Source organism: Antennarius striatus, chromosome 3 (assembly GCF_040054535.1).
Source record: "Antennarius striatus isolate MH-2024 chromosome 3, ASM4005453v1, whole genome shotgun sequence".
NCBI lineage: Eukaryota > Metazoa > Chordata > Actinopteri > Lophiiformes > Antennariidae > Antennarius > Antennarius striatus.
In genome coordinates, this window is record NC_090778.1 from 4,697,441 (window position 1) to 4,711,181 (window position 13,741).

The 13,741-nt window shown below is 41.7% G+C and overlaps 1 protein-coding gene across 1 annotated transcript in view; it reads right to left on the reverse strand.

The window, feature by feature from the left end:
- Positions 1–11,070, reverse strand: part of cux2b (cut-like homeobox 2b) — an 84,731-nt gene extending 73,661 nt beyond the window's left edge. The window contains exon 1 of the mRNA XM_068310155.1: positions 10,851–11,070. Coding sequence (XP_068166256.1) covers positions 10,851–10,913 — 63 coding nt within the window. The 5' untranslated portion in view covers positions 10,914–11,070. The remainder of the gene's footprint in view (positions 1–10,850) is intronic.
- Between the last annotated feature and the right edge of the window lie 2,671 nt (positions 11,071–13,741).

A 13,741-nucleotide genomic window follows, 5' to 3' on the forward strand; every position in this document is an offset into this window, starting at 1 on the left:
CTGTTACATTTCTGTGAACTTTGTCTTCACAACTGTACCCAAAAATAACCTTTGACATTTCAGAGAAGGCCTCCATTTTGTGCTAAGTGTGTTCATATTTTATAAAGATGTTCTTCTGTGATTTGTACATACTGAATGATCCTAGAAGTGATCGCATATGAATATTTGGGGATTAGGTGTTTAAGAAGCAGGTGTGCATAAATGAGGAGTGCTCTGAAGAAGGATTATCTTCTCATATTCTGCCTACGTATCGAGTCATAACTAGACATTGTCAGCAGTTGCAGAGAGGTTCTGAACATTAAGTTTATGGCTCCTCATTATTTAACATGTTAGGGTGTCCCCACAGCCCAATGAAATTTTGATGGTGGTATTACAGCTAGTTTGTTGGCTCCTCACTCCTACTCACTACTTACACAGATGCAAATGGGTAAGAAAAGTCTCCTTGGACAAACCCACAATCACACAGTAAAATACAATAGACTAATCCACCTTTCTGCTCCGATGTGTATAAATATTCAAGACTGATGCTCCAAAGGGCCTGGTCAGACGGTGCTGGACTTACTGCTGCAGTGTTGATGGTGGTGTTATTGTTGCAAACATGCATGATGAAGCCAGACCTCTGCCTGGACAGGCCAGGGACTGCAGTGGCGCAGTGGTCTGAGTTAGCCATTTCCTGTCTCTACATCTGCATACAGTAAAAACAAACATTCCTGTAAATAAAGATGGCTGTCCAGCAAATGTCTTCCCGGCGACAATGGTATTGACCGTAGTCAGATGCTCCGCTGATTAAAAATTGATCCATTTTGAAAAATCTAATCAAGTGAATAGGATTCTTTCATATGTGGGGTGGGGTTGGCTCCTTCGTCTCCGGGTGGGGGTAGGGGGGTGAGCAGCTGCTGACATAGAGAGCCAGACCTGTTATTAACCCCTGCACCTCCATGCAGCCCCCTGCACCCTGCTCCCCAGTTCACATCCCCCTGCGCCCAGGGACTAGACGTGGCCCAGACACTCTGAATTATTCAGCAGTCTGATAGAGGCTCCGGACACTTGGTCTATTAATGCCTGCCTGTAGAGGCTAGTGGCTCTAATGGCCAGTCCAGAAGAGCCTTAGTTCCCAGTGGATGCAAGGGAGGGCTGCTAACACCAGGCTGCAGGGGATGTGAGAGGAAATTCATCAGGGGCTGAGGTCGTGGCAGGTTAATGATGCCTCGCGTCTAGACGGACGCGGCGCTCACACCCTGCCTAAAAGGCAATGGGGGGTGCAATATTATTTTTATCTATGGAGGAGATCAACCCTGGCAATATTAAGTCTTAGAGATTATCCATGAAAAAGAAGTGTTGTTGACTTAACCCTGATCCACAACCGACCTGAGGTTTTCCTCTAAAAAAGGCTAGATTAATATCTCCAAACTTGAGACTGTGACCATGTCTCATCTGGTGACCCACCTGTTCTTTTTATTTAAAATGAAAAAGAAGCGCAGTAAGTATCTCTTATCAAAAATGGAAAACATGTTCCAACATCACTAAAGAAGTTCATCATAGAGATAAAAAGATACACAACCCACGTCTGATTCCTCACAACCCCTTACCATCATCACCACACTAACAATCCCAACAGCTAGAGAAGGCCCTCCACTGCATCACAAAGTCACTCAGTAATCAGGCTATCTCCCTCAGAGAGGAAAGAGATGAAGACTAGGATGACACACCCATTTGGAAACGGCTTGTGTTACCATGTGGTCCATCACCTTGGAGAACATTCATTCATCTCTGTGGGTGTAAACACGATAGTGAACACACTTGTAAGAAATAACCCCCCCGAGCCCAGCACAGGTGACCCAGTCAACAACAGCAGCATGCAGCTCCTACCTGGAATCTACCTAGAGGATTCCCGACGCAGAAAGACCTCAGACAAGACCTAACCGTTGTGAATCAGAATACTCTATTATGAAGAATTGTCCTCATGATGAATACTCTATTCGTCATGAGGGCAAACACATTTTATAGTCCAGGGGGAGGACAGCACTGTTATCATCATCTGGAGGTTTATGCACTTGAAGGCTGTGTTCTTTGAGAGAGTGGGTTTTATAAGTCTGATGAAGCAGAATGGGTTTAGCCTTCAACAGGTACCATCTATGCTAAGCGGCATGGCCATCACCCACACTCTTCATTTGTACAAGATCTAATGTCGAGCACATTTACTGCTGAGGTCAACATCACTGTCATGATTGAACCAAACCAAGGGCAACCCATGGAAGGTCACCGACGGGACGCAGACACACCCAGTACCCATTTACACAAATGTAATTTCCACTGCTCTGCTCACTCAAGGTGACCAAACACATCATTCAGAGGTCTATGTGGAATGATTCTGATGGCCTCATCGCAGCAGAGATTAAAAACTAGTCAGGGGGGGGGGAAGCATGCAGAGAGGAGCGCCGTCAAAAACAAGACATCTATTCAAACACACAGACTGTACAAGGGAATGTAAGCAGAGAACCACACGCATAACCACTTATTTTGTTTGGCTGGATGTAATAATCATAAGCCTGCTTAATATAGAGAAATAGCATCACAGTATAAATATTGGTACTGCATTAATACTCAATAGGACCATTTCCAAACATCATCAAACTGACTGAAATACTAAGAGGAAACTCCTTTGAGGCCTGCAATGTGAGCACAGTCAACTTCATATAGATGTCCTCTGGTTCATCATACATGATGACCACCCTCCTACCCCCCCCACCACCACCACCACTTCCTTAGGCATACTCCACCTCTACCTTCAGTTGCATATAGCTGAAGCCTGGAGCAATGTTTAGCTAAACCTGCTGGCCTACGTAGGAAGAGAGGGTCCCCAGAGGGCTGAACAATCAGACAATTTCAAGATCATGAAGCATTAAACCAATCCCGGCAGGGTACACTAATTAAACAGCCGAGCCCGGCACAGCCAACCAATCCCCACAGAGCAATTAAATCCATCCCCTCTAAAACACTGTGGAACCTGTCTGGGGAAAACTGCCGAGCAGTGAGATAGAAGGAGGGAGAGGTAGAGAGGGGAGTGGAGGAAAATATCATAAAATTCATCTAGAAGAAAACTGGGAAAAAAAACTATAGGGGGAATGCAGCAGGAGGCTAACAAGGGAAATTGAAAAAGGAGCAACTCAATTCAGTTCTTTGTTCTTCTCGCTCTTTTTTGCATCAAGATTCTAAGAACATAGATTTTTTTTAATGGGGGGGTGAAGGTATATGTGGGTGGGGGGTGCTGTGACCACATTTAAATGCATAGTGACCCTGTTGCAATCCAAAGTTGCATATTTTATTACCATTACAAGGTCTGGAAAGCACTCGCGAGACCGAATAGCCTCAAGGCCTGAATTACACTCCGACAGAGCTTCTAACACAGTTGCAAACCCTGATCAATACCTAGATGCCCTCTGCTACCAAAGCAAATGAACAGGTGACAATGGAGGCATAACTTCACTGGGCTTTTCAGGGAACAACAAAACCAGATAAACCAGAGAGGAAGCAGAAATGCACACTGGTTTTATTAAAATAATGTACTTCCAACACACCGGTGATAACTAATTAGCTGCACCAGTTAACATATATAATTGCTGACATTAATAATGGATTGTAGATCAATAGGGAAAAAAATTTTCTGATGCTTCTGGTTAAATCGGCAAATTCTTGTGCTATTTTATCTCCCTGTAAAGTCTCTGACAGCACGCTGCTGTATTTTGGTGGTGTTAAAGAGGAGCTGAGCATAAGGGAGAGACGCGGAATGATTGGACAGCAAACCAAAGGTGTGGACAGGGAGATAGACTTGCACATTTCTCCGCCGACTGAGGCAATGTATAAATCACAAAGCCCAGCTTCACGTCTCCACTTCCTGTTCCTCTCCATTAAAAATGATAAACTGTACCTCTTGAAGCCACTCGCTCGCTTAAGGGTCCCAGTCTGCACCTTCCTGGTGAAGAAGCGAGAGTGTGCTGCTCAGATTTATTCCATCCCCTCACATTGTTGGGGAAGAATAAGAGAGTAATTAACTGTGTGGGGGTAGCAGCTGCACAAAGACTGGACCGGCCACCAAAACAAGCCTGATCCATCTGCTTTTGCTATAACACACCTTTTGTATTATTTTGACAAATACGAGAACACCTGCTTAGTAATAACAAACGCTGGTTGAATACTCAAAAGACCACCGAGAGGCCATTGTTTCTGGGTCTTCTCTCTTCTCATTTAAATGAGGACAAATGGGCCTTATGAATCGGCAGCATGCAGAAGACGACTATTCCCCGACTCTGGCAAACAGGCTCTGAGCAGTGGCACATAATGAGAGCTGCCGAGATCCCCGAAGACAACCTGCAGAAGGTTAGTGAAGCATTGATCTCATGAGTGTGCCGGGCCCAGGAGCACCCTTCACACCATGCTAACTCAGGCTACATGACAAGTGACTTCAGAACAAGCTGCACAAAAGTCCTGGCATTTGCACATTTGGAATGTGAAGGCACTTTTTTACATCACGAAGGAGAAAATGGACAATACAGGGATAAAATACAACCAGTGAAACCCTGCTAAAGACAGCTGAGGCTATGGAGAGGGATACAACGGGGAGGGCAGTGGGATTCATAAGCCCATGAAAATGAACAAGAAAGGAAGGTGCTCAATATGTCTGTAGCGGTGTCAGGCAGTCAGAACAAATAACATAGGGCCGCTGTGGAGAGATGTGGCTTGCTGTGGACTAGCTGGGCATTGCAGCGGGGAAACAACTTCATAGCATTCCCATGAGCCGCCACACTTCCCTCTCCTGATGCCTATACTCGCCTCACTGCTAGGGAGGAAGAGGCTGCACTACCACCATGAAGCCCGCCTGCAGCAGACTAATGTGTCCCTGAAGTTTTGTTAAGCTAGTTATTTACTCCTGAAGAAATTGCTCTAGCCTTGGGGCTGCAAAACGGCAACTGCTCTGCTATGAAAAATCTAGGGTTTCTTGCTATGAAGCACTGTCAGCTACCAAGGGGGTATTCCTGCTGAACCACAAGGGTCCAGCTGCACAACTCCTCATAAGACTGACGTTAAAACCAAAACCCCTCAAAAAACTGAAACATTCAATAAGCACTTCAGACAAAAACACCTAAATCTGACAGACGACACACTAAACACCCTCAAGCCACAACAACTAGTGATTAACACCAGAAAATCCTCTGATCACGAGATGCAAATTACGTCAGCTTATCTGGTTCATCAGTCTCTGAGGTTCCTGCTGCCCCCAATAAAACTAATATGTAATGCAATTTCATTTGAGGTGCTTGAAACCATGTCCGTGTTTGAAGCAGCAGAACACGCTGATTTTGGAGGGACTATTTGTTAAAGCCTGCTTGTGTCTCTGATATTGCTCTGATCCACAGTCAAACGCATGAAGGACCCACATTGATATCTCCCACAACTCAGATATGCAGTCACAGAGTAAAATTCAAGGTAAAAATGTCATTAAAAATCTCCAGTGGAAAATAAAAATCACAATATGACTGACAACAGTCTGTTCCATTACATTATAAATATAATTATAAACTAGTTAAAAGGATGCAGGATGTCTTTTCCAGTTACCAGCCAGCAAGGAACTACTCTACCACAGAAACAGCCTCCTAGTCTCTTATGTAAAATCACTTCTATACAACTTCCATTTTTGATTTTGCATCACAGGCAGATAAAACAGTGTATTTGGGGGTATTTTTTAACATGTCGTTGTTCACTAACAGACATTTAGGGCAACTAAAAGCTTTTGAAATCGCCAGGGTTCAACTCTCCCCTCTTCATCACTCTCCTATTCCTTTACCTTTGTTATTAAATGCTCCCCACCAAAAGAAAGAATTGCCATCACCAACCTCTCAAACATAAATTTAGCACCTCATATGGTTTACCTATAAGCCTGTGCATGGGATCGACACCTTCAGGTTTACATATTCAAGAATTGGCTTCCACGTTGATTTTAATGAAGTTTTTGGGGTGAATGAAGGAAAGTCAGGAGTTAATAACACATGTGAAAAATGAAAATGAAGCTTAAATGATGCATAAACTAAGAGGAAGTTGTTTGACGCAATATCGGCAACACTTTAATAATATCCAAGGGTTTTTCTGCAAAGATTGTGTATGAAGGCAACTTTTGAAAATCTGAGGAAAAATCTGAAAATTCAGAGGCAAAGTGAGGGGGAGATGATTTCTTGTTCCATCCCTGCTCGAGTGAATCTTTGTTGGTCCTGGTCCAGCTTTCAATACAGTCTTTATCAGATTTGTGACAGCAGTAAAATGTCCCCTTCTTCTGCCCCATTGGTCTTTGGATCTCCTCCACATTTCATCATGGGTGAAAGCTCTCAAGAACATTACTCTTGTTTTTTATTCATTTTTTTCCTCTTTTTTTTCTTGTCCAATGATCCTGTACGTAAACTTCCTGAAATCTCGTGAAAACATGCAAAAAATAGTGAGAAGATCGATTCACCCTGGACAACAGGTCATCGGAGCTATGTGAATATCAGAGCTGTTTATGGCCATCTGACGATCTATCCTGATTGCGATCATTTAGAGGAGCTGCACATACTGGTATTATTTTAGTAAATTTTAAGACTCAGTGTTGATTTTTTTGGCTTGAACTATGGAATTTAAGGCAAAGTCTGCATTCTAAGGAGGGTGCAGCATCCATGTTTACCCGGTTTATAAAAACCCCTGCAATCACTGAAACAACCAGTAACAACATCACAACCAGCCTCATCAAAAAGCAGCTCATACAGCAGTCTGCAAACAGGAGCACCACCACGGCAAAATGATTGGATAGGTATGGAAATCTACTTGAAGGAAGGTCAAAGTGATTAAGCTGACATTAATGACAGGCCTAGTCTTCCTGCGAGAATGCTCACCGTAGCTGTCTCTAAACCCATTTGTCATTCCGCTTCCAACACTGAAGCATCTGCTTTGAAGTCTCTACCACTAATGCTACACAGAGAGGTTAAACAGCTTAATGCTAAAGTCTGTTTCACTCCTCTCACTCTTTAATGTTTGCTGCGTTTTATGCAGCGAGGGTTATGGCTTCTGGATTTCACATCTCAATTTGCCCCAGATAGTCCTGCAAGAGCTCCCGTCTTTTTTTTATTTGCTTTGTTGTCACTGTCAAAGGAAGTGAGGGGCAACCCGAAGAACACAGGACCTGGCAGACATGCCCCACCCAGCGATTCAAAGGAGGAGTAATAAGGGATGCATGTAACAATGTTTACATGGGAGGAAGATGTGGCGCAAACCAGCACCGATGATGATACAGTTAAACATGGTGTGTAATCTGTTGAATCTGTTTTTGAACACATACAAGGAAACTCAAATCCTGAAAATGAGATAATGAGCAGATAAAGTATAGAAATACCATAAACGTCAATTTTAAAGCTTTTTCTGTCAGTGGAAGCATATGAATAAAAACATAGTCATTATGATGAATAAAAGCGGATCTGAGGCACTCTGGACTGATTCACTATATACTACAAACAGATTACGCTCAAGCATTTGACATTAACAATGTCAGCAAGAAAATATATGAAAGCATGAATGAAAGAGAAACACAGACCGATTTTCACAGCCAATTTGAGATTGGTGTGTGTGTGTGTGTGTGTGTGTGTGTGTGTGTGTGTGTGTGTGTGTGTGTGGGCAACTGGCAAACAGCACACAGAGCAGGCTGCCAGTAGAGGCAGCCAGGCTCACATGCTGCAAAGCAATTTCACTGTTTGGCAATACTGTTGTCTCTGTGTGTGGATTAGAGCTGACACCAGAGCAACTGAGTCATGCTAAACGTAGTACAATCGCAAGCTTTTTGTACCTGATCTAAAATCACGCCGCCTCAGAACAGGGAGTGGAAACGCGGCAAAAAAAGGCAGCAAATGAGCGGAGTGTTATTTCGCCGTATGAACACAGCATTGCGACAAAAAACAAAAAAACAACAGAATGATAAAAGTAACTGTAGTAAAAGAAGGGAGCCCAAGTTTTCAAAAGTTTGATCAAACAAGGTCTTTTTAGTCTGGTTGATTACATGATTCCAAAGCTCTGTTTTGGGTGATTAAAGATCAATGAGAAGTGTCTGTCTGACAAATTAATGATTAACAGAACATTTGCACTGATGTTCTGCTTTTCTTGTGAGGTACTTTGATATAAATTGTACTTGAATTTGGCATTATATAAATGAACTGAATTGAATTAAATAAAGCAATAAACTGCATTTCCACTTGGGTTAACCAGCACTAATTCTTTTTACCTGGCTCAGCAAAGTCTTTCTGTAGATCCACTGCTCTCTCCCTCTCTCTCCATGTACTATATTGGCCCCGAGTTGTTTTTGAGCCTGGCAATACCTGGCAGGACAGACCCTGACCCGTCCTTTTCATGCTCACCCATGGAAATGCCATCTGGCTGGTGTGAATGATTACCAAAGCAACGGCCGGGTGACCTGCAGCCAGCAGGAACCAAGGTCACTTCACTTCAGCGCTTCACACTTTCCCTGCCTCTTTTCATCAGCCTGCAGGTGAATTATTCATCTTGTACAAATCTACAGCACAAACACTAAGAGACTGCACACTCTATTTAGCCATATAATAACACATAAAGACGAAACAAATGTCAACTGCTTAAATAAACCGCTTAGTGATCTATAGATGCTGAAAGAGCGGTAAGGATTCCACGCTGCCAGAAATGGGCTCCAACCATGACCGAATGAGAAATAAGTGAAGTAATTGATTTCTGACACATGAAGAAGACGATGTCCCATTTAAGCTACAGGCATGTTCGCAAGCAAAGGCTCATGAGATATTTACTAGAACCGCTGACAATGCGGTAATGTGATCAAATCCTGTGGCTTCAGCGTTGAAGGAATAGAATTTTGTGATAAAATGAAATAAAAACAACACAAAATGATAACGCCCTGATGGAATGTATACGATAAACCGAATCAAATGCGTACAACAGACTTCCAGAGAAACCAGGAAAAGGTCGATTCATTTTATTTCAAGTTCATCAAGCCAGTTTATATCAACTTTGTCTCTAATGCTACTGCGTCTGTCTGCATTTTTACTAAATAAACTACACAATTACCAAGATGACTGGTAGTGTTTCACCTCTAGCGCCCGATATCACTTGGACTACATTTGGAATTGATTTTATCAGCCGACCATCTATTGGGGGAATTATTTAGCTACCCTTATTATAAACTGACAATAATCCAACTGCAGTAGATTTCGGCCCAACTATTTGACAGTAAAATGCATCACAGCGATTAATTTTACATGAGGGTTGGGGTCATTCAAGGGAACACAAGCATGGATTAACATGTTCAGGAGGTACGATCCATTTCTTTCTACTCTTAGGCTGACCTAACCTTTTCATTTTAAACCTTTACATCACTGCTTGTGCCACTGGTCATTCTGGTCATTCAGGTTTTAGATCCCATTCTGAAGGCATACATCTATCAGATACACGTCCCCCCCCCCCTTTTTTTTTTTTTTTTTTTTTAGAGCTGGGGTGAATCCGGATGAGAAGCCAGCCCAGAGGATGCTTACATGAAGCCGTAACAAAAACCACCACAGCTGTGGATGAGGGGTCCAGCGGCTGGGAAGCTGGAATAACAATCCACCGACACAAGACAACCGAGAGCCAGCAGATCTGATTTCTCCTGTGAGGGACGGGGGGCTGCCATGCTGCTGTCACCTCTCATGTTACAGAACATCAGTCAAAAGGCAGGGATGTTGCCCTTGCGCCGGCCGAGGCTGATTTACAAACATTAGCGGGGAATACAATTACACAGCCGCCCCCACCCCCCACCCCCTCCGGCCGAGCAGCCCTATGCGGCTCCGGCAAAGAGGTGAGGGGGGGACACCAAAGCCAGCCTTTAGCTTTCCCAACCTTATTTCAGCGTCTTATTTGAAGCGGAGGGAGCCGGAGTCTGTCCGCGGTGTGGTTTTTAAATTCAACTTTTCACCTCGGCGGGTTCAGCCATCAGCGACACGGTGCGTTCACGTCCCGGCGGGGACGCGCACGAAAAGCTCACCTGACACATGGCTTCACGAGCTCAACTAGAAACATCCTCGCGCGACATGTCCCGCGTGTCAACACTTCCAATAAATAAATAAATAAATAAATAAATAAATAAAAGCTCGAGACGGATAATGTCACACACGAACGATATTTTGTTCGTTAAAACGTTCTAACAGATGGTGTTGCGTTCACGGAATCAAACTTTCCCAAATCTTAAAAGAAAAAAAAAAAAAGAAAAAAAAAAAAACTTCCCGACATTTAAATACTTTAAAAACACAAACGCGTTAAAAAATTTTTAAAAAAAATAGAAGAATTCCTGCTGGAGGACGGAGCAGCGGAGCTAGGACCGTCGACATCAACCGGGTTAAAAAAAAAAAAAAGATTTTTTTTTTTATTTTTTATTTTCTAGGTGGGAAAAAAAAAAAAAGTTACAGACTACGTCCAAAAACAGATTCGGGAGCGCATTAAAAGTTTCCGTTCGCGTTATCTCGGTTGTGTTTGAAGCGGAAAATAACGAGTAAAAAAAGCGAATCGGTGCGAACAGCAGTGCTGTCCGCGGTGCTGATCCCAGATCGGTGTGGCTAACAGAGGCTGTGCGGTCGCTCCACCACTGATCAATGATTGAACTGAACAAAGGCAGAAGAGGGATCAATTTCTAATAACTATCAATGCAAAAGCCGCTCGCTTTCGCCTTACATTCGCCCGCAACAAGACATCACACCTCGGAGTAGAGTAGCAAGACATCCCGCTTCACAAAATGAGCCGAAAAAGGTGAAAATAGCACTAACCTGAAGCCGCCGTAGATCAAATTTCTTCCAATATTGAAACATCGATCCTACATCGGCGGCCATCTTGGGGGATATTGAGGAGATTTTTTTCAACGGCTGCAATAAATATGTGGGCTGGATTCCCCCCTCGTTAAAACAGCGTTTAGGATCAGCGGTCCCGCTTCACTAAAACACAACCAGCCGGCTTGAGATGAGATCCCGCCGTCATGTTTGACAAGTCCGGCGACACGTTTTTGTGGAAGGAGCGAGTAAGTAAAGGAGATTTTACAAGCACTAAAAAATAAATAAATAAAAAATAAATTTAAAAAAAGTAAAGAGCAAGTGAATCCGTGCCTCCGTCCCCGACATTAACTGGACAATTGGACTTGATTTTGCTGTTTTTGCTTTTTTTTTTTTTTGCAAAGTTATCAATACTGACGTAAAGCCCAGGGTTGATCAATACCGTCTGGGGGGGGAAAAGGAAGGAGATGATGTGTAGATTAGTGGAGTTTGTGGAATGTGGCCAAGCCTACTTTTTTAAACGCAGGCAGGAAAATGAATGGTAATAGTGGAAAATAAAATAGAGAGCATTGTTGATTTATGTAGTCTGATTATTACTTATTTCACTAAATTCTGCACTTGTTGTTTTTTGGCATTGTACAAAATTGCCCCAAATGAAAGCGACTTACTTAAAAGAAGATTTTTAAAAACTGCATACTTTTACTGAAGTCTAACTAAATACGACTCAATTATAACTCTGACATGTTTTTCTACTCTGTTTCCAAATACACTTTACTACAGTGAGACGCTGTTGTGCAAACAGCCAATATTTAAGCCTCACTCTTAATATTTAACTTTTTTGTGATTTTTGTTTGTACTACTCAGTAGTAATGGTAAACGTGGGTCTGTTAACATGTGGTCAAAGTCTATCTGCATTGATCACTTCAATTGTCCGGTCTTATCGATACAAACCAAAGGATGTATATATATATGCACTATTAAGACAGTAAAATAGGATTTTACACTGGAGTTAAAAAAAAGCAACATTTTTTAGCACATACAGTGTTATATATTTCAGACTTTTTAAAGCAGGATAATTTACTTTAATGACCGGACAAGACGCCAGGCTGCTGGGGGCAGCAGCGACCCCTGCTGACAGAAGTGTGTAATGAGTAGGTGAGGTTTGTGTGACTCCAACAAAAATAAAAAAATATGAAATTAGGCAATCCTTAGTGATCCATCATAAAATTTGTATATATATATTTTAAATATATATGTATACTATTTTATGATCACCGTGCACAGTGTGCACTTACTTCTAGCTGATAACCCTTATGTAAATCAGTCCAGGTAGGTAGAAAATAATATCCTCACGGGTCATATTTTTGGAGACAATGACATATTCCTCTGCCAAAGAGAAACACCTAAGGGGAAAGCAAAGGAAGATTATTAAAAGCTTATTGCATTTTATTTGTGGCTCTAGGGTGAGGCTACAATGCAGGATTCAAATATAATAAAGAATAAGTGATGCATCACAGACTTCACAATTGAGCCGTAGAAGACAGTTTTTAATATTTGCAACTCATTAAAGAGTAGGCAGTAGAGTCAAATAAAAAATAGCAAATCCATCAACAGTTTGGTATTGTTAAAATTTGATGATTTACTTTTGTAGCACTTGTCAAAATGAGGAATTTATGCTAAATAAACCGGGATCTGATGATTATCAGAAACAATTAATAAATAATAAATGTTTCCTCATGCACAACAACTATGTGAGACAAATAATAACCACAGGGAGACAGAAGTGAAGAGAGACATTTGAACAGGCTAGTTCAGCAGTTTGACCTTACTCACAAACACTGAAAAACAAAATCATATTTATTTGCAGATTCCGATAGAAACTCTGTGTTTGGGCTCAACAGTCTGTGGAAACTACAGACAGGAAACCCATAGCCTCCAGTGTTCATTCTTTGTCTGCCAAGCCTTTAAATCCACATTTTAAATTGAAACTAGCTGAATTGTATGGACGTTTATCTTCCTGACACCTACATTTGCTGCTGTTGTGAACGGCGCACATACAGGCCTCTTACATAACCCTTTCACTTAATTCAAATACTGTATTCTGAAAGCTTAATGTAAAATGTGACACATGAATACTTATATAGAGGACAGTGTAGAAAGGAGAGAAATCATTTAAGAGTGAGAAAATTTTAGCGTTGATGAGGTCACTGAATGAGGGGTTTGTAATTAATGTGGGTCCTTAAATTCTGATAGATAATTTAATGAAATGATTTGATGGGGAGGAATGATAAGAGCACGTTTACAGATTTTACAGCTGACAGAAACACCACATAAACCACAGCTACACCATTGTATTGTCCCATGCATGGATAAATTTACAATAAATTGCAGCCACTGCAGCAAGACTCCTTGAAATGAATTAAAAAAAACCAATATGACATCTTTTTTTTGTCACAAAGATCTTATCCACCAATAACAAAGATTTGATTTTAATCACTTTTGTTTGATTGTATATAAAAGTTTTAATCATTTCTGGCAATTCTTGCAATGGTTAACATGTTAAAGTTAATATAAACAGACAGGTCCTGAAAAGATATCAGACTGATGTCCTGCGTGACTGTAAAAGCTCTCTGTTCCAGCTTCGTCATGGCATTCTGTTTTATCGCAGGACCTAACCCAGCGGAGCTGAAAAATAGTATAAAGTTACAAAAAATAGTGTTATAAAATAAAATTATAAAATGACACTACCTTCACAAGTGGAGGTACTGTATGCAATGTGTATCTCAGCCAGTCAACAGAAGAATCTGTATTGATGAAGGTGACTACATCCCTTTTTTTTTTGGGTGGTATTAAATTAATATTTTGTTTTGTGGTAATGAGATCGGCCCAAA